Source organism: Manacus vitellinus, unplaced genomic scaffold (genome assembly GCF_001715985.3).
Source record: "Manacus vitellinus isolate BGI_N305 unplaced genomic scaffold, ASM171598v3 scaffold_39_pilon, whole genome shotgun sequence".
In the NCBI taxonomy this organism is placed as follows: domain Eukaryota; kingdom Metazoa; phylum Chordata; class Aves; order Passeriformes; family Pipridae; genus Manacus; species Manacus vitellinus.
The window spans coordinates 4,290,002-4,316,427 of NW_021940534.1; the positions used below are offsets into that span (position 1 = coordinate 4,290,002).

General features: G+C 38.3%; 1 protein-coding gene across 1 annotated transcript in view; it reads left to right on the top strand.

The window, feature by feature from the left end:
• CAP2 (cyclase associated actin cytoskeleton regulatory protein 2) overlaps positions 1 to 26,426 on the top strand; it is a 68,305-nt gene that overhangs the window by 1,284 nt on the left and 40,595 nt on the right. Inside the window, 2 exon segments of the mRNA XM_008922283.4 lie at positions 10,516 to 10,640; positions 14,171 to 14,271. Of these exon segments, the coding sequence (XP_008920531.3) occupies positions 10,517 to 10,640; positions 14,171 to 14,271 (225 nt within the window). The 5' untranslated portion in view covers position 10,516.

Genomic DNA, 26,426 nt, shown 5'->3' on the forward strand with positions numbered 1-26,426 from the left:
AAAAATCTGCACAGAGGACTGTCCATTAGGAAATAGTTGGAAGGGATCTGTTTAGCAAGGGGGCAGGGTGGGATAAAGCAGCAAATATTTATCAAGTTATTTCTAAGCCAGGCAAAAGTGGCAATGGTTTATGGACTACCATGTTTCATTGCTCTGTGAAACTGTAATCAGAAAACTCATCCTGCTTCAGAAATGTAACTTTAAAAATTATTTAAAATAGCAAAGTGGTAGATAAAATGAATTAAAACTCAATACAGTACTCTCAAAGCTGTCCTTTTAAGACAAGTCAGATATCCTAATTTTTATGCAATTTTTTATCCCAGCATTTCCTTTTAATTACTTATTATGCAAATGATAATAAACTTTTTTCTGGTTCTATGCATTTGCAGCACAAGGATTTCATAACATTGGTTCTATTTTGAGCAAGTTTGCACAAGAACAAAGGCAAGCCACCTTCTATAACAAAGCCAGGCACATACAACAATATGGTCTTTTTGATCTTGGGCATAACAAAAACACTAGTCTTCAGAATACTCCTGTGATTGACTTGTGTCTTTCCCCTCAAATGAATGCTGCTCAAATGTGGAAGGTGGACAGGCACAACTCCAAATGTAATGAATAAAGTATGTTTTCTCAATTAAATAAAAATTAAGAGGATGTGCATTATTTGCTATTACAGAAGAACTGACCTATGATTTTTCATTATTCTTTTTCAGCTGTGGCTTTCACTTTAGTGGAGAAAAGGGTTTCTTGGTATACCATAAGGAGCAAGAGTACTAAGATTACATGTATGAAATCCCCTCCCATCATTAGATTTTCTGAATCCACTGTATAATTTTTATTCACCATGCAAAATACATTGGGCACCCTAAGTTAGAGAAAAAAAAAATTTAAAAAGAATGAAAATTCCCCCAGGTCTGAAATTCATGGTAATTCATGAATTTGAATTAGCTGGTACTGAAAAAGGTAGTAGAGTGCAGCAAGGAGGGCTGAAAACCAGCTCTCAGCCTTGACATTGACTTGCAGCAGTACCTGGAGCAAGTCAGATAATCTTTGCGTGTTTCAGTCTGTGGCCTGTCAGTAACAATAAATTTGGGATTGGTTTGAACTCTAGAGAGAGAAATGGTGAACTGCCAGATTTGTTAAAGAATATTCTTTGTGGTTCTGCATGAGTTTTAACATCATGTGCAACAGCAGCCAACTCAATAGCTGCAGTTGTTGCCTACTAGAACATCTGACTACATGAAAGAGATCATTCTTTACTTATCATGTTTAGTGGGGCAAAATCAAAGAAACACCTACAATAAATCAGGCATACATTATTGCAGTTATTCAGACAGCTATTTTATTGTGAACTGGTAAAAAATTTTGCTTGACAAAGCACACCTAATATATATAAATAATTTTAATTCCTGTCTCTATAACTTAATATGCTTGATTTGCAATAGGGGGAACAACTGAGAACGTCATTTTCATGTAGTACAGATTCTGTTCCAGTTGCTCGCATATTTTTGTAAAACAAGTAATTTTGGTTAGATAAGGTTTACTGACTCTTCAGATATTAAATGCTTTGAACTCTAAAGGCTCAGCCATTCTTCAGAATGTCACTGCTAGAACCATGGCAGAATGGCAACACCTTTCCTAAGCAGTGTCCATTGAAGTGACAAAAGCATACAAGAGCACAGCAGCATCTATGGCAGAGATTATGCTGATTCAGATAGTTCATCAAGACTATGGAATTTGGGGTTTCTTAAATCTCTGTGACCTTTCTCACCATGTTAGCAAGGCTTTATGGCATAGACACTACCACAGTTCATACATGTACTGGCTACTGTTGTCTTTATTTCACCTGTGCACAAAAGGTGTTCTGACTTCAAATTCAGGGACTTCTTGTTACTGAAAAGGTCCCATTGAGACTACTTTCCTGAGTACATGCTAATGGAATTACTCTGTCTGACCCACAATTTTTAAGAGAACAGCAGGCTAAAGAAGTTGCTTGTAAAATCCAATATACCAGTAGTAGTATGTTTGGAATCAAAGGCTCAATACTTTTGTAGCATATATTTTAAAAAACCCACAAAACCCAGGGAAATACTCAATTACATTATTGAATAGTGTCATATTTTTCCAAAAAGACATGCTTAGATCCTATGCATTAAAGCTATGTTTTGTATTAGTTTAAATATTTAATTAATTGATTTTTGGAAGGAATGCAAATAATTATTTACATTTCTGTGTGTAATCTGTCATTGTTTAGATAGAAGAAACAGCAGAATAATTCACCTAACAGCTCTAGGTCCCATAAAGCAGCCATCATCAAAAAGGGTAACTTTATAAGTGTCTAGGATGGGTCCAGTTTGATCTTTCTGGGTCTCACAATGGAAAAATAGCCAGATGTCTCAGATCTAGTAAATTGCATGGATTATCATTAAAATTCAGGACCTCTAGGTGGTAACCAGGTTATAGCAGGAAATGGAAGGGTCTTTTTTAGTAGCAGGTGGCCCATTTCATCCTGAATCAGCAGGAAAGGCACAACCCATTGCAATGCTAGCCGTATTGCAGAGTCAGTTGGATGGATTTTAAAAAGGGAGATGGGCAAAGGCCTTGAGTTTTTGTGATCAATAAAGACCCCAGCTGAGCTGCAGAACAGAAGAGTATTCCTATGGCAGAAAGTTGGCTTCAGCCCTCCTGGTTGCTGCTATGCTGGAGGAAGGGTTGCACAGGCTGGAGGCTGAGCAGGGCAGCCATGATGAGCCTGAGAACATCAGATAGAGAGTGCTGAGATCATAATTGCAGCAGGATGTTCTGGTAAGAACAAGAACACCAGCTAAATTGGCTGAAATCAAGTCCAACCATTCAGGCTTCAGCATAATGTGGATATGCATGAGAAGTAGGGTGTGGAAGCACTGTGAAAGGCCATCAGCACAGCAAACAAACTCGTTTCTAACCTTGGTACTGAATAGCTCTAGTCTCCTCTTTCCTGCAGAAGTAATTACATAGTTTGCACTTTTAGAGCTTGCAGTACCATTTGCTTAGTTGTGACTTCCTCCTTTGCTTTTTTCCTTTCACATCCTGGAAGCACTGGAACACTCCATAGGGGTTTGTACTGTGTGGAACTTACGCTTTTGGAGAGTTTAAATTCAATTTGTTTGGAACTGTAGCATAAAGGATCTTACTGTTCAGTTATTATGAGCTGAACTGAAGCACTTTAATAAAATCAATGCCTGCATGCAATAGTTTCTTGGTTGAGCAAGGCAGTCTGCTTACATACAGTAATTGGACTTGTGACAGGTAATTAAATGGCTTGTAAGGCCTTTAAGATGCTTGGTTACATGAAGAGCCCCACACTAATACATAGTAAATGAGGTGGCTAAGGACACTGCTTTTCTGTTGATTGGAGAGATACTAAAACTCTTACACTTCATTGGAGGGAGAGAAGAAAATAAAACCAAGACAAAAGACTATGAGCAGTGGTGACATGAAAAGGGAGCATAAAAAGAATGTACTTAGAAACTGGGTTGCCTTGGTTATTTTAAGTCAATCATGCTTACACAGACTGTCAGGCCTTGACTGCTTCAGTATATCATTAAATAATGAACTCGTTCTTTGTGATCACAAAATTGATGACAGTCAAAATTATTCAGCAAGGAATAGAAGCTCTTTGCAGAACTTATGTATAATTAGAAAGTGAACTGATATTCCAGGAGATACTAAGCACATACATAAACACAGGACATATTTTAAAGAATTCATATTAAGTTATCAGAGGCCTAACCACAGTCCATGCTATTATTACATTGACTTGTAGACACACAGCTTGATGTGTGCAGTTGCTCACCCATAATTATGGGACTAAACTGGATATGATAAGAACAAAAATATATCAACAGTCTTAGGGGTACTTGTCAAAATAGAGATTGTTTTACAAGTGATTTTGTAATTTTTTTAAACAGTGGGATACAAAAATGCTTCTACTCCTTTCCTGCATGTTTTTGTGGACAGCAGCCTGGTCACTAGGAGAGGGAGAGAAGCAGAGGAAGATCCAGAATGCAAACAGAAAAGTATGCTTGGTGGTACCAACAACATAAAGCCAGACAAAGGAAAAAACTTGGGTTAAATGGAAGAAGTTCCTCTTCTACACAAAAGTTTTTTTGCTTATAAAAAATAACCCTTGAAAAACAGAGGGTATGCTGAAGAAACAAGTCCACAGGCAAGATAATTGAGGTAGCACACCGTTATGCACAGCAATAAGGGATTCATTCATAGCATATCAATGATTTAACACAAGTTGAGCTACAGACAGAAATATTTTATGATGAGTATACTAGAGCCAGGCAAGACTTCAAACCAACTTATTAGTCAAAATGGCCCATCCATCCACGAAAAGCAGAAGTCACACAGACTTCTTTTTGTCTTTTTGCTATTCCAGATATAACCCTTGTCCGTTCTAACAAAAAAAACCCTATATATTTTAACTGGGTTTAAAAAAAAGATTTTTTTTTTTCTCTATACTTAAAACTACATTCCAGGTGAGCTTGTAGCAGATCTAGGGGCTCAACAACAAAAAAGGCTCTGATTTGAAACCCGAATAATTCTCCTCACACAGGGCTTTACGGAGAGGTCTTCTGGTTTAATCCACTTTGACATGAGTTTGAGAAGCCTGTTTACATTCCTCCCGTACAGCTAATGAGAGACAAAACACAAACCATACAAGGTAATGTTCCTATTGGTCTACCAACACATACTTTGTTGGTAGAATCTTTTATGGTAGTAACCCAAATAGCTTCAGGTGCTCCTCCTTACCTCTCAGCCAGTACCAAGCTGCTTCTGAGCTCTGCCTGGAAATTAACAACTCCAGAGGCCCCAAGCCAGTGGGTTTTCATTCTCTGAACCAGGGTGGGGTGCAGCAGGAATTTGGGTCTCATGCCAAAGGTGGCAAAAAGACTGCCTGCTCAACACAGGCTTGGAGTGGGTACGTGTTTGAATGATGGTATAGGAAAGCCAGCTATTACAACCCCAGGCTACCTGTGTTTTTTTCAGAAATGAAGTGCCATAAGATGCTTTTGTAAGTTGGGGGAATGCTCAGGAACATGGATGCATTTCCACTCCCTTGATGCATGTTGACATATATTGTACAGAAGAACTCTCAGAGGGCACTGTGCTTTGGATCTATAAAATGTTCATGACTGGCTCTCTGATAGTACCAGCTGGCAGTATGGGCTTCTGTATATTTTATTTCCTATCTCAGTAGCAATTTATTAAAAGACTTAAAAGAGAAAGCACATGTATAGGCTGCTGTACTTCCAATAACACTGTGATTTTCCAAATGGTGTAGGAATGGTAGATACAGTTGAAATGCCACACTGCTGGCTATGCTCTGTTTTAGGCATCTGCCCTTTTTTGACATAGAGAGGAGAACCAAATCTGACTTGTAGCATCTCAGATGATGAGTGTGAGTGAGACCTGGTGTAATTTTTCAGGTGCTAGATGTGTTTGAAAGAACTGGTACCTAGGGGGGAAAAAAAAACCAAATAAATTAAGCAGTCGTTTCTTTTTCTTTCAAATTAAAAGAGTCCTAGGAAGTAAAACAAACTGTGGGACTATCTCTTGCTGATGTTTGTCAGAGTAATATCATACTTTACTAGGTGGCACCATGCCTGTGTTCCAAATCACCATTTTTACATGCCTTATAAATCGTCATATGTTTATTTTTCCCCTTATGCTACTATACTGCTTTTCCCTGTGCATTCATTACAGCTTGTTTCTTCTTGAGATAGAGCAATATGGTCCTCTGCCATAAGTCACATACAGTGGTAACAGGAATAGTACCTGTGTGTTTTGACTTACAGTTTGACTGCTGTTTGGGATTAGTATGTCAGAGAATTTCAGTCTGCAGCCAAGTTTTTTTCCCTTGATAATAGATAAATGGTGCTTTGAGACAGATGGGGAGAGAAGCAATGATCTCCCAAGGCCTGCCTGTAAAAAGAAATCTGCTTCTTGGGCTTCAATATGCCTTCTTCTACCTGGTTTTGGCTTTACTTCTTTTGGGGAAGAAATGACAGATGGTAGTATTACCACATGCATTTAGCACTCCCAGAAAAGATATCATTAGCAGTAAACAGGGCAGAACTGTGGATCCTCTGTCTTAATTTTTGTGCACAAGAGACAGTTAACAATGTCAAAAAAATAAATAATTTGTCAGTAGATGTGTGTTAACACCTTTCCTGGCTCTTAGGTGACCTTATTTTCAGTGAAGGATACTGTATTTCTCCACCAAGAGAACAACTGGATACATGGGAGTTGAAGCATTTTTAACTCTTTATAGGTGGTCAACATCAAATCCAAGAAAAGATATATATATGATTAACCTGATCATCAACTTCAAGATCAAAACTTTAATTAAAATCCTAGTAGAGATGAGACAGAGAATCTGTCTTGATGTAAAAATATACTTTATGGAAGTGTATGCATCCTACAGACGTGTTTACGTCCTCTTTATTTTCATTAACATGCCAGGATTTTATTTGACACTGTGAGTAGACCAGTCTTATTATTTATTTATAATATAAGCTCTGACGGTGTATCACACAGACAGCATCTTCACAGAATCGAGCTGTACCATTTGTGTTCTGACTCCTTCTGAGCTGTGGCTTTGTGGTATCTGTTTGACCACACAGAGCAGAGTAAATAATTGGACGAACAGCTGAATATAGACCAAGAAAATGCTGAAGGTTGTTGTAATATTAACCAAATACGCGAATCCCTAAATATAGACAAAGATGTCAGTGTTTAGATTGAGAATGGATGAAGAGAGTTTTCATGCTATTGCTCAGTGGAGTCTTCACTTCAGAACAGTAACGTTAATTCCAGTGTTGTTTGTAAGATAGATGCCTAGTTTAGTTGATGGTAAAGCAGGGTGTAAATGTGAGGTTATTGTAGGTACAACTGATTTGCTCTTTTAGTGTTATATACAGTAATCACAGAAGTGTACTTGCACTTTATGCATACATGACAGGAATACCTGTGTGTATTCTTACGTTCATGCATATGTGTAAGTATAGATGAATATCTATTCATGTACTCATGAATATATAAGTACACAGACAAAAAGGTAGGTGCACTGTAAACATGATGATTGAGTTATTAAGCGTAACATTCTGTATAAAAACAATAGAAACCTGGCATCCCTAATTTTAGGGTAAAAAATAGTTTCTACTTCTGTTTTAAAAGACTATAACACTATATTATTTTGTGATTGGCCTCACTGGTGATATCTGTTTTGGGAAGAACATGTGGTAATTCTGACTCTGAGATAAGCTCCGTTGGTTAGAGCATGGTGCTGTTAATACCAAGGTTAAAGGTTCAATCCCAGTATGGGCCATTTGCTTAAGAGCTGGACTTGATGATCCTTGTGGGTCCCTTCCAACTCGTAATATTCTGTGATTCTCCAGCTAATGGGAATAGAATAAAGCTGTGAAGAATATAGTGAACAAAAGACTGTGTTGCAGCGGGAAAGCGTTGCATAAAGATGTCCATAGGGTTATTGAACTGGGTTATTCCTCTGATCTTCTGACACTGTAATGTATTTTCTTAGCATCTAACAGAGGGAAGTTTGTTGGGTAGAACATTACAAGTTTGCTCATTTGTGAGATTCCTCAGACCTCCAGGTGTGTGCAGTCAAACATACTGAGTTTGTAATCAAACAATGGGCAAAATCAGGCAAAATCAGGCTAAATAGGCCAAAAAGTAACAGGTCTGCCATAGAAATTTTTATATTATTTTAGTGCACTTTGGTGACATCATCCAGGAACATTTTAAGGCAGATTAAAAAAAAAAAACAACCTACCCAACTGTATCTTTAAATACAGACAAACAAGAACTGTACTGGAAATGTATTCTAACATGCTGATGAAATGAGTTGACTGCTAGTGTGCTATGTTAGACTAGCCTGACTTTAGACTGGCTGAAAACATAACTTTTTAAATAGACACCATTTTAGGCTTTTATGTAGCCTAAAAGAATGTGAAAAGAATGTGTTCATAATATTTTTGAGAATTAACAGTGTTTTGTTTTAAGAAAAGGTTTAATATTCTCATGGAAGTTGGAGCATCACGGAAGCTCCCCTGATATATTCATCTCATTCATGCCAAGATATTTTTACCCTTGCAGTTTTGTGTTTGTTTTTTTTTTTTTTTAACGAATTGATTTTTCAAAAAGAATAGTGTACATTTTCAGTATAAAGAGAGAACATTGCCAACAGGTCAAGGGAGGTGATCCTGCCCCTCTCCTCAGCCCTGGTGAGGCTGCACCTGGAGTTCTGTGTCCAGTTCTTGGCTCCTCTGTACAAGAGTGACATGGAGCTACTTAAGCAGGTCTAGCTGAGGGCCACAAAGATGATGAAGGGACTGGAGCATCTCTCTTATGAGGAAAGGCTGAGGGAGTTGAGCCTGTTCAGCCTTGAGAAGAGATGACTGAGAGGGCACCTCATCAATGTCTATAAGCATCTGAAGGGAAGATGCCAAGAGGATGGACCCAGGCTCTTCTTGTGGTGCCAAGTGATAGAACAAGAAGCAACAGGCAGAAACTGATGCACAGGAAGTTCCACCGGAACATGAGGAAGAACTTTTTTACTGTGTGAGTGACCACGCACTGGAACAGATTGCCCAGAGATGTTGTGGAGTCTCCCTCACTGGAGATATTCAAGAACTATCTGGACACAATCCTGTGCCATGTGCTCTAGGATGACCCTGTCTGAGCAGGGAGCTTGGACCAGGTGACCCACTGTGGTCCCTTCCAACCTGGCCCATTCTGTGATTCTGTGATAAGCAAAGAGAGCCTCTCTGAATTTTGACAGTGTTTGTCTGCATGCTGTCTAGTGTCATCCTCTTTTGGGGTTTTGGTTTTTCATTTCATTTAAATAGGAAAAACCCATACATTTCAGACAAAATTCTCATGAAGGGGGTTCTCCCAAGGGTTTCTCACTGTAAAATCTCCTGCTTCACTTTTAGGTCAAACCTCATTATATTTATAGGGTAAAGTCTGAAAGTCCCGCCTTGTTTGACAGGCAGCATGACTCAGCACAAGAGCTCTGCATGTGTTTCTACATTCCTAGTAACTAATCTCCTCCCACATTTAAATTTTAAAAATAAAAATACTATTATTTTTTATTAATAAGAATTATTAATACTAGTTTGTAAATAAAACCATTTCTTTCCATGCTGCTTTACTTTTTAATTGTAACATTTAGGCATTTTCCACTGGCCCTGGGGACACTGTAGCAGCAATGTTTGTTTTGGTTGCTAAGTGTTTCATAGTGTTGCAGCCTATTGGAATCTACTATTATGCTTTAATATCTTAAAAGTACTAGCACTTTTAGCAGGCTCTTCTTTAGGAACTGGTACATTTACACATATATTCCGGGTATGCCTAAGCTTTCTAGTCTACAAGCCAAACAGGAATCAACAAGGTAGTGGTGCCAGAGAGCCTCTGACTACCTGCTTGCCCCAGCTGGGGATGCAAGTTCTGCTGCTGCTCCTACTTCTGCACACCCCAGTACTGGGCAGGGGATGCAGCCTAGTGTGGGAGCTGGCTTGGAACTGTTCTCAAGGATCACGTTAATTAAATGATAGGGGATTTAAACATAGCTTTATCTTTGCTTATATAACTCGTTCTCACTCTGGATTGTATATAGCACTTTTTTCCCTGAGAGATTGGCCAGTATTCAAAAATGTCAATGCCTACACTGCTTCACATGTAAGAGAGCAGATAATCACATTGTAGGGATAGAAATAATGTGTGAGTTGTTAAAAATTTAACCTAATTTCTATTTAATTTTAAATCAACAGCACTGTAGCAGTACTGCACAAGCAGGCCTCTGGATTTTTTTTTCTTTCCAAAGGTTAATTAATGCTTGATTCAAAAAACTTGGAAAAACACTGATTCATATACTTACCAGAAGAATAAACACTTCAATCAAGTGACTGAGGCTTACTGCAAAGCATGAAAGACTGAGACAAATTTCAGAATGTACCTTTTCAAGAATCAGGGAGTATACATTTAAAGTCTTCCTTTCTGTCAAGTATTAATTGGCTCTGTACTTTTCGCCTCTGTAAATGGTTGATGCAAATCATTGTAGTCATAACTTTTAACCAGTTACTTCTATAACTGTTTCAGTCATCTCAGTATCTGACTGGGAGCGTACACATACATTTATCATAAACTATCCACAGGTAGACTTTCCAAAGCTACACCAGCAATGGTTTGAATCTACTATTTACAATGCAAAAACAGAGCTCGATTTTGGTCATATTCTCTGTTGACAAAGAGGCAAGGTACCCTATGTCAGCTTCATCAATGCAAATGCTTATCTGTCAGAAAGACAGTACTTAAAAAATATGAGTTTTACCATAGAAGTTTATAAAAGAAAAAGCCAGAAGGTGAACAGAACTGTAGCATGAAGTGTGGACTTTATTTACAGGGGTCTAACGCTGTTTCTATCCTTTATGATTTTTTCAGAATGGCAGAGACTCATGGTTTGATGGAGAGATTGGAGAAAGCAGTGACTCGACTCGAATCATTATTTTCCAATTCACATAGGTCTGGTGGAATGGAGTGTGATGGCATCAATGGAGTCAATGGAAGTAAGTCTGTTTTTTTGAAGTACCATCTCTGTTATTTAAAAATTGCAAGTAGTGCATGTGTTTGTCTTCTAAGAGGGAGTGCAATCCCACTCGTTTCAAATTCTAAATTAATACAGCCTAGAGAATTCAAGATTTGACTGTTTCTGAAATATACTGTCCATATCTCAAGCTTTATTACTCTTTCCATCTTGGCATTTATATCGCTGTAAATAACTCACCAAATGAAAATGTCTGCTTGAGCCCAATTAGCAGAAGAAATGAGACATCCTGAAAATTTACAGCAGAAAAATTTCTGTAGAGGTCACCAATATAAACACGGTGTTTATTTGCCAGCTCTCTCTGAATTTCACAGTGCAGACCCACTTCATTTAATTGTTTAATATCCTTAATCAAATATGAGTTTGTTCATAAGCATTTGCTTGCTAAGGACTGCTACACATCCATGGCCTTACGTTGCTGTCTCTCGAACTCTCTTTTCTCAAGTGGATCTCCAAAGCACTACATTGAAGAATATACTAAAAAAAGTCTGTTTATTCACATCGTATCACCAAGTCATATTTTTTCACTCCTTAATTTTTTGTTGTTTCTGAAATTTATTGGATAAATAATCCTATAAACATGGCAGCTCCAAATTCGATTGAATAGAGGTGCCCTTTCCTTTCTCCAGAGCTTGTTTTTTCATCTAGAACCCCGACATATATCTCTTTATTAGCTTCATGTCCTTTGCTTTCTGTATTCCTTGGCCCTTTTGTGCATTCTCCAGAGAAGAGTGCATCCCAGCACAGGCTCAGCTGCTGTACAGAAGCTGCAGAATGCAAAGAAAGTTGCAGGCAGCTTCCTTTACTGACACAGCAGCAAGTCAGTGTGCGAGCTGCTTCACTGTCCTCTCTGCCAGCCCTGACCCAACAACATATGCGAGAGACCTTCCCCACACTTACGTGTGCCATGGGCCTACACACTGGCAGCTGCTGTGGAGCAGCTGACAGAGAGCAGCATGTTCCTGTGGCAGGAGGGGAGCATCTTCCAGCAGGCTTCCATAGCAGAGGAGTTAGCCAGTCACAGGAAGCTGGAGTAATGAAATGCTTAAAGTCAAGAGAAAACCTAGACAGCTAGTAAACCAAAGCAAAGTCATGGAGAAATATGATCCATGTGCAAACTGACAAATAAATCAATCACTACTAGGAGTTGTACATTTCTCAAAAATACAGACTTCAATTCTATAGTGAGTCCATTTAGGTGTATCTCTCTATTTATCCAGAGCTCAGTATTGCGAACCAGGTCTGCTTCAGAACAGGAGATAACTCACCATGTGAGGTACTTCCATGAAAACTGTTTATATTCTTGACCTAACCTAAGAGCTCAGGCAGGTGAAAAGATTTACTCCCCGGGGAAGCAGAGGCTTAAAATCCCAACAGATCCCTAAAAGACACTAACTGACAAACCTTGTTGGAGTGAGATTATAAAACACACCCACTGGGAGACTGCGGTAAGAAGCTGAGATGAGCAGCACCATGGGGCGCTTGCCAGCCTGTACCACATCTTCAGGCAGAGCTGTCTCACACAGGGACTCAGGAATTAGCTTTTGCTTGTGCAGTTAGGAAAGTCTTCAGCTTGTGTGACTGATACGCCTACAGCGCCATGAACACTGTTCTGTATGCCCGTGTTACTGTGCCTCTGTGGAGGTTCACATGCCCTCCACAGCCACTGCAGAGTAAACAATCTTACAGGTCTCTTTTCTTTTCCTCCATTAAAACTGACACTCAGCCAGAGCTTGACCTTTTTTAAATCTCTAGTGGAAATGGAGATACATTGCTTTCTTCTACCATGCCCCCCCTGCCCTAAAAGACCAATCCATAGTTAGAATTATTTAGAAAAAAACCAACTTGACTTTTCAGTTAATATGTTTTCAGAAACAACAAAATAACGAGGAGGACGGGAGACCTGTACGTTTACTGTTTTCCTAAATGGCATTACAACAGCAGGATTGCAAATAAATCATTCAATTGCTCTGCACAGCCTGCAGCAAATTCTAGTAAATGCTCCTGAGAGTTAGCTGTATTGAATAGTAAAAAATAGCATGGTTGCTTTCTAGTTTTGCATAGGACAATTGCCATTTGGTGAACTGCGATGTAAAACTCTGCTATAAAGTAAAAGGTTACAGTGATTCTTTTGAAAACATACACAGATTTTGACAAAGAACATAAATGGGCTTTCAGAAGCATCTTCACCACTAAAACCTTTTGTATACTGGGTCATTTGAGGGGTTTACATACAAACACTTAATATGGAGGAACGCCCAGAAATTCCTAGAATTATAGGTGAATGACATCAAGAGAACAAAAGGAGCCTTGAAATTCCACCTAGCTAAGTACATTTTCTTTTTCAGACAGACCACTGCAAACTCCAGTTGCCAGAGCCTGTCTTTTTTTCTGTCAAGGAGCCAGATGACTCTTGTGGAATAAAGAGGGCTTTCAAAGATTATGAATTTGGACACAATTGTCATATAGTGCCAGAAGGGTAAAGCAGATTTTTTGAGTAAAGCCTGGTACCTCTTCAGACCAATCTTCAGGCTTCATTAATAAGGGAGAGAGACTGGGAAGAATTTTAACCTTGATCCCTCAGATCCTACATGTGCCATAAATTCACCTGTGTGTCACTCATGCTGTATCTGGCAAAGGTTCTGAGGCATAGACAAGACATGAAGATATGTCAGGGAGTAAAGGGAGGGCTGAGAGGCATCCAAGGAAAGATTATTTTTGCTATCTCAACAGGTATATAGAAGCTAGGAACATAAGATATTGAGCCTTGTCTGCATTTTCTGAGTGTCCAGTTTATCAGGAAACTGCTCTGTACACCATATAGAAAATAGCAGTTTTATTCCTGTAATGTTAGACTGTATAACATGTATGTAGTCAATGAGATATGTCATCTAGAAGACTTGTTTGAGCTTTCTTTGTCCGGTGACGGTTTCATAAGGTGAGATGACAAAATAGGAGATCACAAAGCCACATCTCACTGCACAAGTTTTGTGTCAACCCATTCTAAAGACTTTCTTCCTGGAAATGGAATGGCTTGCTATTCAAAGCCAACAAAACAATATGAAGACCTTCAGGAATGGGTGGGTAGTATAAAAATAGTTGTTGATTGTGGTGCAGATTCATTTTAAGGGATAATACTTTAACAGGAGAATTTTGTTAAGACAATAATACTTCTCAGGTCACTAGGCCTTTGAAGGGCTGAGAAGTGTTTATTTTAGCACTTGTCATTTTAAGACAAACACTACATTGTACACAGTAAATTCTCATCATGTTTCTATTCAAGTTCTACCAAGAGCAAGATTTTTTTTTTATTTTCTAGCTAGGATAAAAAAAATAATTATACATCCATTTTCAGTGACTTCACCAATCAGAAATGAAGTTACAGCAATCTCCTCTGTTTCTATGGTATTTTTCCTCCACCTATTACACAGGAATGTCCTATGCATTATGTACTTTATGAACCCATTATAATGGAATTCTTTTATTTTCTAGGCATAGCACCATATGTTGAAGCCTTTGATAGGCTGTTGAATGGAAGTGTTGCAGAGTTTCTCAGGTACAGCAAGATTCTTGAAGGTGACGTGAAGACACATGTGAGTATTTACTCAGATTTTCTTCTGATGATAGAAGTACACAAGTCTTGGAATCTATGTGATCAGCCTTGATTTCCAAGTAGAGTAGAATCTTAATAGCAGAGTTACCTCCGAATTATTAATTCTCCTAGTAGTAATAGTCTGGCATAACACACTGAGTACAGTTGGTTCAGGAAGGACAAAAGGTTCTATGGATTGATAAGAAGAGATTGCTTGCCTGTTACAGCACCAAAAGTTGAAGACTTCTCAGTCACAAGCAATCTGAATTGTCACATTGGCTGCTAAGCTCTTTGCATGACAGGGACACAATTGAGAACATATGTCAGCAAATGAGTAGCAAACACTAGGTGAGCCCAAGCAGTGGTAGCTTCCTGTGGTTGTTTTCTAGTCATGTGTATCATCATTACAGTTAAAGTAGAGATTTTGTTCTTTTGACTGTTTTTAATACTTACATCTCTTTCATTTGGAACCATATAGCAAACTAAAAAATTAGTATGTCATCCATTTAAATGACCCATTTTTTACTACATATGTTATGGTAAGGAAGTACTATGCTGTCATTTTCATGATGAAAATACTTCCTAACTTTATGAACCTCTTGTGGTCAGAACTTGTGTTTTTCATTTTATTTTTTAAGCTAGTCTTCTCTAAAACTGGTGGTGATAGAATGACAAGGACTGGACTCATCTTACAAGCAGCTTGCCGATACCGATTTTGGAAAAAAACCCCACCCCACACACAAAAGAGCCAGCATCAGTTTGAGCTGAATCTGAAGGAGTGTGAAACTTTTGTCTCCTAGTAGGTCCATGCCACCCGACCTTTCTCTGTACAATTCTCAGTGGATTGCAGCTGCTGCTCCACGTAATAAACACTGTAGAGAGAAAAACATGCAGTCCTACAGCCTACCGGGATTCATGTTGCAAGGCCAACATAAATATTCTTCAAGACAGCGAAAGCAACCAGCCTACTCACGGAGCAGCATGACTGAATTATTCTTTGAACTGTGTTTTGTTCTGTGGTGTTATATGTTCTTGTTTGTAGGGCAGAGTTGCTGACCTAGTTAGGCCTAGGAAACAGGAGGAAGTAAGGAGATCAGGGAATTCTAGAGGATCTTTTTGTTTCTAAGGAAATGCTGCACTTCCTTTTTATTTGAAAAAGCCTGAACAATTATACTATAAGCTACAATGTATGTACTTTGTTCTTCAGAGAAATTAGGGAAAATTAATAAATGGGGCTGGGAGGGGAAGAGGAGGATTTATCAACCTGACTAAGCAGAGGATTGCTCCCTGGAAAGGATCAGTTCTAACTTGGTTATTGCATTCATTAGACATCATTATTTTGAAGTTGATTTTTCAACAGTTTAGATCTGAGTGATCCAGAAATAGCCTTAGTACCAACACTAAGCAGGGAAAAGTATTGCATTTAACATTCTAAATGACTAAAACCTTTTTAATATACACTATCTCTAAATGTTTAAATCAGTAAATGTATTAATTTATGCATTTGTCACTATTTGATACTCATAATTGAGTCCACATAAAAGATGATTAATAATTTATCTGCCATGTCTGTGAATAGTCCCTAGCATATTGTTGATGATAGTGTAATGCAAGCTGTGATAAAGGAGTATTTGTTAGGACTATATGCTTAGACATTGCGTTAGCTTTCCTTACATAAAGAAACCGGTGATTCTGATTGCAGCCTACTAAATATTCTGAAATCTTAGATTCTGAATTTACAACATGGAGCAGACTGTGGTTGCCTTATGCTCATGCTTATCACTGAAGCAACATCTGTGCTTTACCTTAACAAGTGGAACAAGGAGTATTTTTCTTCTGGGTGTCTTATAGACCATGTGTCCCTCAGCATTATACTTGCAGCTGCTGTCTCTTTCACATAATGAGCTGAAGGGAAGGTTGTATTTTATTTCAAAAAACACCTGTTGCCTTGAAAAACCTCACATACCTGACAGACCAGAATGGTAATATGAGAGAAAGAGAGACTTCATATTATGCTAAAGAAATGAGGGATTTAACATGTTGTGTTTTGTGCTGATTGCCGTAATGATTGTGTGGTTTGTGTTCCTGGCAACAGGAAGAATACAGACGCAACTAATATCTGTTGGGGAGCCTCATTCCAATTTTTTCAGCATGCTGTACTCTAAACAGTCTATTGAAAGAGAAAAAAATAAAATAATAAGAAAAGAACTAAGAGCTAGCTCCTGGCTTTGTTAAACACAGCAGCATAGTGAATTTTACAAAGATCAGTTTATCAGAGTTCTGCTTAGACTCAATCTTGAGAGCAGCATATTTCTCATTCAAATTACAGTACCTGCAGTGGTGAATCTCTGAGGTCAACTGCATTGAAGAAATGAACCACTTTTTAAGAGACAGAGAGAATGGCTAGGGTTTTTACATAGTCTATTTAAAACAAATTACCCTAAACAGCTGAGATGCTTTCCCTGTCCTGTCACTGGGGAATAAAGATCCAGTGATTATATGGATATTTCTATGAAATACGAAGTCCCCTACAGGCACAAATTTTATGGAACCACTTTCTGCTGTCCATGTCGTAACTAATAGAGAATGTGAAGTCAGTGACTAACAGTTAGTGTGGCAGGACTGCTACCAAGCAGGTGTCTTTGGCCTGACATACCAGTGAGAGGAAGCTGTCACCAACTATTAAGGTTATAACAGCCCTGAATCTGACTCACCATATGTGCCAACACCAAACCGTTCTTCTGTCAGAACGAGGGAAATTCAAAATCAGTATAAAACAGTTCTCTTCTGCCCAGCTGAGAGTACAGTCCCGTTGCTTTGCCCACCTGCATCCAGCACTGCAGAAAATGTGCCAAGGTTGACTAAGAGCTGCTTGTGGAAGACATGGTCTGCCTTCAGATTGTCTCCCAATGAGGAAGCTGGTCAAGCAGGTTTGATGGGCTCTTCTCCTTGTCAAAGCAAAATTTTAGAAGCCCAAGGAGCAGGTTTTTGTGATGTGTTTATTATGAGCTTCTTCACATTGTTTTTGTTTAAGTGATAACTCAAGTGGTGGAATACTTTGGCTTGAGTTTGAATAATGTACCAGATCAGACATCACGATAAGAAGAGAATGTACTAGTTCTATAAAAGAAAGATAGATAATGTAACATTTCCATATTTTAGTATTTTATGTGGGACAGAGCAGAGCATAATTACAGCCTTCTGTCAAAAACATAAGCTAATACTTGCCTTTCTTTTACTTGTTTATTTGTAAAAACCTTTTAACCTACCAACCCCACCAGTTGAAAGAACAGATTGTCTGTGTGATTCAGTTATGTTCCCTCTTCTCTCATCCAAGCTATTTAGCTTGGAATGGAAAACTTTAAAAAATATGGATGTCTTTTCCCTCCTCTCTTCCATCAGCTTGCAGCTGCTGAAATGCAGAGCTCAGAGAAGCAACCACCTTGGAACATTCAGAAATGAAATGACTGTTGGTTCGCTTGCTCACTTATTGGGAGAGAGTTGAGATGCAATTCATTACATGTATGACTACACCAACAAGGTAGCACAGAAGCAATTCATAGCACATTGTCCAATCTACAGGGGTTCTTTCTGTGCATGCACTGATTTCTTTTCATGATGAGCAGAGAAAGCAATATTCACCCCACAAACGTTGGTCTTATGCACATACCCACAGAATTTCTTTTCCTTATCTATTACGTGAAAGCAATGACATTCTTCTCTTCTTCTTCCGTGTATAGTCCATGTAAATATAAGCAGACAACTGAAATGAGATGTCTTTTATGAGGTATATATACACTTTGCAAAGTGCTGCTCCAGTTTGGCCTATCAGTGAAGTTAAAAAATCCTAGCTGCCTCTTTTTTTTCCAAAGAGTATTTATGACACATGAAATAACTGCATGGTGCCTTTTCATATGACAGATGTCAAAGAATTAGTCAATGACGTTCATAGCCCCAAACTTTGTACAGGATGTGCTGCTGTCTGTGCTACACCAAAAAAAACCACTTTTGCACTTTATCTTAGCTAATCTAAATGCAGACTATCAAAGCCATTATTTGACTGATTCCTCATTAACAAGGCAATTTGCTTACAGGGCAACAGAATGCACAAGTGTACTCTCGTGTTCATCCTTTGTGCTCAGAGGCTGTGTGGTTTTAGGCATTGTGTTGAAAGTTGAATTAGAGCTCAGAGAGGAGGATGATGTCAACATGCCCAGAGAGAAGCTTGTTGTCAGGCTACCTTTGCATTTCTGTGATAGGTATTTTCTGCTACATGAAATAAACACCAAACCAAGTAGCTGCTGCAGGACTGGGAAAAACATATGACAATACATAAAAAAAGAATAAGAAGACAAACATTTTTTACAGCATATAAAGTGCAGTCAGCTGAAAGAAAGAGACTAAGCGTAGAAAACGGTAGTGCTGTCCAATAAAAGTGAAAATAAAATGACGTCATCGACCAAAAAAAGCAACCTTGGAAATCTATCAGTGTTAAAGTTGATTTTGTAATGCTAATTCAGCTGTATTTCCCACCCTGTATATGTACTAGGAGATCCTTCATAACCTAAGCAATAAAGAATGTTCACTTGAATAGGATAAGAAAGGTGGAAATGCATTATACACAATGTAGCCAGGTGCCTAACCCAGAAAAAAGTAACATTTTTAGGAGTTTTACAACCTTTGATTGCTCTCTTCCGAAGGACTACTACTGGTGTGGTCTAGGGATTGAATCTGGCTTTCAAAACAGGCGAGATTTATTGGGTCAGGTGTAATGGGTGTGCAGACATGGTTGCATCTGTCTGGCTGTAAGACACCTGGTTGGGAATAAAGATGGCTCCTTATCATGAGGAACCTGTCCATTGTGAGTCTAGAACAACACCCCCTGAAAGAGTGGGAGTTTTTCCATTCATTTTGATGGGAGCTGGATCAGTTTCTTGACAATGACATTGCAGTGCGTACCACTTGCTTTTCCTATTATTTAAAAAGGCAAGGAGGAGACAAAAGTCAAACAGACAGTATTGAAAAATACAACACCATGGTGGCCAGTTCTGGGCATTTAGTTGTGTATTGCTGGCATGAAAAACATCACCTATAAATTTAGGGAGGTGGTGGTGGGAATATATAATGAGAACATTCCATATGGCATTTTCTCAGTCAGAAACATAAGAAATCAGAAACACAAACACTCAATGCTGTCAAGAGTTCTTCATAACCTGCTTTGATGGGGCTTCTTTGAATATGGAGTAGTTCCTGACTAAACCCATGAGTAGTTGATTTCAAAGTAGTGCAGTTGATCAGGGACCATTTTAGACCAAGGTATAAAATGGTTGCCCCCTAAAAGCAGGGATTATATCTGTGTGTGTTTACCCAGTACAGTGGCGTTTTCTGATCTCCCAAGGATGTGAGAAAAGGTATCCAAATGATTTGTGTGGGAAACATTATATGCAGTAAGAAACCAAAGAAAAATCCATCATGTTTGTCCAAGAAAATGTTAGATAACTTGCTCATATGGAAAAAAATTCTGATTGTGAAGGGCTCTTTAATTGACCAGATGAATTCAACATAATAGATTTAAGGTCCATGTTTTACCAATTAATTTAACTAATGATTGCAGCAATTAATCAAGGTATACATTATATTTTCAGCCATTTGAAGTCAAAATCAGAACTAATCATATGCTTAACTCATGCTAGTTTTACTGTCCTCTAAAATTTTTTCCTTGAAGACCTTTAAGAGCAAATGCAAGTCAACTGGCAGGAAACCACTTTTTCTTGGTGGTTTTCCAGGAGAAGTAGGTGTAGACTAGAGGCATAATTGTCCCACAAGTTGAAAGCCACTGCATCAGCTTAACCAAAAATCATAAAGTGATAAAATTACATGGCTAAATAAGCTAGCTAAATGACAGATAGCTTTAATATGTGGACCAGCTGCACTCACAGCCTCAAGTACAGTGCGAGAGGGTCTCCACGAGCCTGTTGCAAAGCCATTGTGTAGGACACTTGCTAGTGTAAAGTCAGGAGAAACTTGGTAGGGAGGATTGGAGACGTGGAGTTGGCAAGGTCCACAAGGAAGCCTTGATAAGGTAAAGGGACCTTTACTTTTCCCTCTGATTCAAAACAGCTAGGATTTAGAGGGCATAGGTCCAGTCATATCAGGCACTTGGCCTCAGAGCAGTGAGGCCAAGTTGTGAGGCTGTTGTTCTCACAACAGTAATTTTCAGTGAACCACTGGCAAATTACACTATCTTCATCCACCAGAAAAAACAAGACAGAGGAGTTATAAAACCACGAAAAGATCCATTAGAAAAATCAAGACAGTATCCTTACAATTGTCATCGGCACGAATGTCTTGTGACTGAAAATTCTTTTTACTGGTGCTCATGGTTCTTATTTTTCTTGTGAAGAATTATGATTTTTCAAGTTGGAGTAGTAAAATTCTATAAATCCATTTGTTTCAAGCTGAGAAATATGCACCCATGAATGCTCTTTCCCCCCTCCCCCCCATTTTTTTCTGTTTTGGGACACACATCTCACATGCTTGATTGATGTCATTTGTTGCTACAGGCTGTGAGCAAGTCTTTTATTAATTTTCAGTCTCATTCTTTCTGAAGAGCACGTGCACACTCTTTTCACTCATCTGCCTCCCCATCCCCGACCTGATTTTATTTTGCTAGTTGGAGGTTGCAACAGTTTTGAGTGTATAGAAATGCTGGGCTTGGAAACTGAGAAGGCTGTTCATTGTAGTCAGCAAAAAACCAAACAATGAGCTCAGAATCTGGCTCTTCAGTCAGTTTCTAGTAAAAAGGAGTTCAGTGAATAATGAGAATTAAGCCACAAGGGAAACCAATGTGCGGTTTGAATGTTGTTTTAAATAAGCTGGGAGTGCTGTCAGGAGTGATGAGGGTATAATGTGGCCACAAATGTGCATTGCCTCTTTTTATCCCGTATGAATTGCATGATCAATGTATTCACATTTGTGAATATTGAAGAGTCCATTAGACCAGATCAAACCATAAGACTGTCACTGCTAACTTCTTTTAGTCTATTGACATCCATAAATTGAACTATATATTTCCACAATTAATCTGAACTACAAAGGAGTTTAAGTACTGCTACATAGTTTCATAAGTTTAATTGTATGTTTTATTCTAAATCCCAGAGATATAATGAAAAGATTCATTAAGGATTTTTAGATAGATCTTTGAGGCTGACATATTTCTTCCTCATTGCTTTAATACATGTTCTGTTTAAAAAACCACCTTAGTTCAGATCTGATTTTCAGTCACATCACTGTGTACCATAGGTATGCACCTTGCCTTTCAGAGGGGCTGAGGCTCCCTCTACAAGTACACACAGGCTTTTGATATTTAACACCTCTGAAAAGAGAAACATAGTTAAGGTGGGAAGAAATATTAAATATTATTATAGATGTCTGAGGTTTAAGTTTTGAACTTATTTCCATGTTAGCAAATTTCGATTGGGGCCTGGGATTCTTCTGAGGTAATAAAAGTGGAAGTGAATTTACAAGGAGACAGGTTTGGCACTGTGAGCCTTTGAGTTACTTTTGGAGAGCTCAGTGGGACTACATGAAGAATGAGGTGCGTGGGCAATGTCACCAGTTGTCTTGAAGTGCATGAGAGGCAGAACAGTCTTTTCAGTATAAGAACCTGTTTGTCCAAACTTTCTGTCTAAAGTTACTACAATTTCTTAGAAATGAATGGGTCTCCAGTCTTTGTATCAGGCAATTTGGTATTTGTCACACAAAGTCAAGAAATCTGTTCCTCGGTCAAGTGCTCAGTGAACAGTGCTAGAAGAAATGTAGGTTTGCTTTTCCTCAGGGAAATGAGGTCTTTCCACAAATAGTTCCTTAACACAGGCAACCAGGTCCTCCAAAGGATTCTGAGCTCAGATGTCCATGAGGAAAAAAAAAGGAACCTGAATTTTAAAACTGTTGATCTTAATAATAACCAAAGCTTGGACTTCATTCTTCAGTACATGGTATGTGGCTCCTGTTTATTTAAAGAAATAATGCACACTTTCAGAGATACAGACTGTAGCTCCAAGTAATAGTAGAAACTAGAAAATTTGAAAGTGTGAGAAACTTTAATGTACTGCACTTTCTGTTCTTCAGTGAAATCCTGAACTGGGATGGATTTCCTTCCTCACCTCTCTTTGAGAAACCTGTTTGCTTTTGTAGGCTAGTCAGCACAAAGAGCTAGAAGAGCTCTCTCAGGAAGACCGTGGTAAGCTTCCACGAATGCCTGTGCAGGCTGGGGTGCCGCTACTCTTCCTAATACTGATTACAAAAAAAGTTACATTTTGTTATTGCATAATCTTTGACATGTGATACAAAGAATATTCACATAATGATGTTAGTTACATTTATTTCCACTGGAAAAAAGCCAACAATAGTGGCCTAATATAGATTTTAGTGATGCTTCCTCTGTACTGTATAAAAGAAATTCCTTCTTATGATGTTTTTATGTTTGTTTTTAAAATGTTTGGCTCTTTTTATAAGTTATTTGTTTCTATGATTATCACTAATTACACATTATAAGGCAGAAAATGTTATCACAAATCCCTGCACAGCTGACAAAGCATTTTGGGCATGTCCAGTCTATAGATAAGCACCAGGGACTAGATGCTTAAACCTAGATCAGATGTTGCAATGTACCAATAGCATCTTTTACTTCTACTGATGTTGAGGCTTTTAAATGTGTGCTGTGCAGTGAGACAGCTTTGAAATCTCTTAGCAGGCTACTGACTCTTTGCAGAAGACAGCAGTCTGCAATGTAAATGGCAAACTTGAATTCTTGAACATTTTCAAAACTGTTCAGAAAGGTATTGAAAAAAAGCCCCACTACTTTAGTCTGTAAATAGGCATTTTCATTAATGTGTGGACTATTTATTTTTACATAGAGTTCTCAGTATTTTTCTATGCTGAATTTTCTGGAATCCCTAACTATCAGTACATTACATCTGTTTTTGGAACTTCCATGTAAAAGTTGAAATGAACAGAGGTCAAGAGAGTTGCAGATTTTTGGCTGCTGAAAAACATATTAATGAAGAGTTTGTGAATCTGGAAGACAAAAAAGCAACCTGAGCTTTAGGAGAGCATCAACTGGTCAACAGCTTTGGTCTGGACTTGTTCTTCTTCTCTAATGGATAGACATTTTTGGTGAATACAATCTCCTATTGCTTCACTTGGCAATAATCAGTAGCCACAATGGCCCTAAAGCCAAATATTTATATCTGTTTAAAACAGTGACAGATGAATTGACTGCTTCTGCTACCAATATTAATAATTAATTATTTAACAAAACCGACATTTTTAACAGTATTCATTAGGTTTCAAAGTTAACAGTCCCTTGAGATCAATCAGAAAAATTCATGTCATTTAAAACTGAGAGAGTTTAGAGGCAATTCTGGAACACTGGCAAATTTTATTGGTGCAAAAGATGCAGAACCCGTTTACCCAATATTGTAATTAATGTAAAACCAACTGTTGTGGCTTTAGATATCCCTTTACTCCAGTACATCTGTCCAGTTCATGTTTCATGTGGAGAAGTGAAATGGCAGTAACAATTTACCCCAAACAATTCTATCCCCCTGTCTTACGTCATTAGCACCGAAAGATCTTTATGACCAGTATGGTTTGAGCTCCACCAGATAAGAACTCTGAGTGGTTTAAGTCCAAGTCAAACTTACTAAAAGGTAATGAACCTAGATATAGATGCTACTCTTAAATAACAAATAAGTAATATTTACTAGCACTGTGCACAGTTACATGACACAGTGTTTAAGACACTGGCAGATATAAACATCTAGAGAGACCAACACTGACACAATTGATAGCACTGACTGGTACTGTAAAGGCAGTAGCAATGCTGAGAAATTTTAACAAAAATTTCCCCAATATAGACATAGCCATGAAGACTAAAAAACTCTAAAAAAACCCCCAGTAACAGAGGACAGCTGATTGACAGTAGTCAAATGTATCTGTCTGAAAATAGAAAATATCTGGGGTGGCTTCTGGCTCTATCAAAATCAGTGGCAAATCTCCCTCTGACTTCAATTTTAACTTGAATTTCATCCCTGTTTTCTGCATGGACTGTTAAGAGAAAGGTGACAGGTTTTTTATTTTCATTCCTTTTCCAGTATAAAAAGTTCTCTGTTTGGAGAACTGCCACTAACTCTTCAGCTCTTGGTCCAGTTTTTAAAAAAACTGTATCAACCAATGAGCTGTACAAAATAAATACTGTCTCTTTAGCAGGCCTGGACAGTTTCTATGGCAGCCCCTTATTTAATCGAAACTCCATTCTATTTCCATTTCTTTCCTCTCCCTTCAAGCCACCAGCCACTTCACCACTTCGCTTTGAAGAGGCTTTTGAAAGCAGAATGTAAAAGATAAACTGTTTCTCTTCCTCTGGCAGTGCTGTCCCTTTTAGAGAAATGCTGGGGTCTTTGCTCAAAACAGGGAAGCTCGATCTGTAGTTGTCATTTGCTGTCAGTCATTGTGTCTTTTGCTAGACACAAAGGACTCAAAATTATTTATGTGGAAACTACATTTAGAACTCTGGATCACTAAATCCCTGATCTATTCCCTCATATCCTCTTTACTATTTGGTTTCAGAATAAAGACATTAAGTATATTTTGGAAATCAAAAATATATAGAACTGTATTTTGATTTGCAAATTATCACTGTTAAAGTTAGCATGTATATATATATACACACAGATGTGTAGTATTCTCCAACAACAGAAGTCCAGGGAATTCTGATGTTTACATTTGCTTTTCAGTGCTATGACTGAGGAAATATGGTATTAAATACAATAGCATTTGACAAATTTAATATTATGAGGTCAATAGGGTAATTTTCATGACTGAATGTCATTAGGAAATCCTATGTTTGTTTCTCTTACTTCTATTTAGTTTTATTATTTTTTCAAATACTGAATTTACATGTAACTTGAGATCTGAATGCATGTGCCTGTTTGTTCTTGTAGTCTGCCAAGCTGTTGTCACATAAATAATATTTATATTTTTTGTTGCTTGGATACCATAGTGATGGTCAACTTAGATTGAACAGAACATTGAAAATGAGAGACAGATCCTAAAATCACATCTGCTCCGGAGAACTGCAGTTTTCCAAAGCAAACTGGTAGTTTAAGCTTTAAGTTCAGTGCATCTACATCTACTCAATCTGAAAGTGCAAGTCTGGATGAAATCTGTGCTCATACTCCTTCAAACAGATCAGAAGCATTGTCTTCATTAAACATCTCTCACAGAGCCTCTGGCAATTTTTCAAGCAGTGGCTTCAGGGAAATATCAGAAGTTGGCATTATATTGTGGCAGAGAAGGTTAAACCAGTTGCTATTAAAAAGGTGATTTGTAAGTAAGTATGATTCCTCCATTAACTTCTGGAGGCTTAACTGGGAAGAGGCCTGTCTGTGCTGCTACTGCAATTGTGACAGAGGGGTCACTGCCGCAGGTTTCCACAGGCATGGAATTGGGCTCTCATGGCATACGTGTCAGACTTCAGCTCTTCCAGCCATATCAGTCACCTAAGTCAGCTGTCAAATACACGTGAAGGATTAAGATGCCTTATTCCACAATTTACTGGTGGGGAAATTGAGGTGGTGTGTGGAATGCCACATGGTCCTGGCATTCAGGTCCAATATCACAGCGATCTCCTCCAGCCTCTGGAACAAACCGCTGAAAGCAGAGTAGGAAATGCTTTAATGAACTTGCTTCCTTCCTCATCTGAGGAATCTGATTTGATGATTGATGTGTCCATGCATAATGCCAAGAATGCCAAAAGGATTACCCAGAGTTTTCAGATGTTAGTTATCTGTTCCTCCAAAATATGCGCATTTTTGTCTGCAGACAGATGTTTGTGAGTTTGTGGTCTACTCCGCTCTGATAAATTTGCTCATGATTCCTATGCATTTTTGACACTCAGGCTTCATTACTGTGAATCAGTGTAACTGAATGAGTTTCAGCTGATTTGTTCTGTGGCAGTCTTTTGGCTGAGCTGCACAAGTTGTTGAGAAAAATCCTCCCTGCTCCATTTTCACTCATTAGTGAGTATGGGTATGGGGGTCTAATGAAAGTGTCATCTCCCTCTAAAAGTGTAGTGCTCTCTGCTGAGTTACA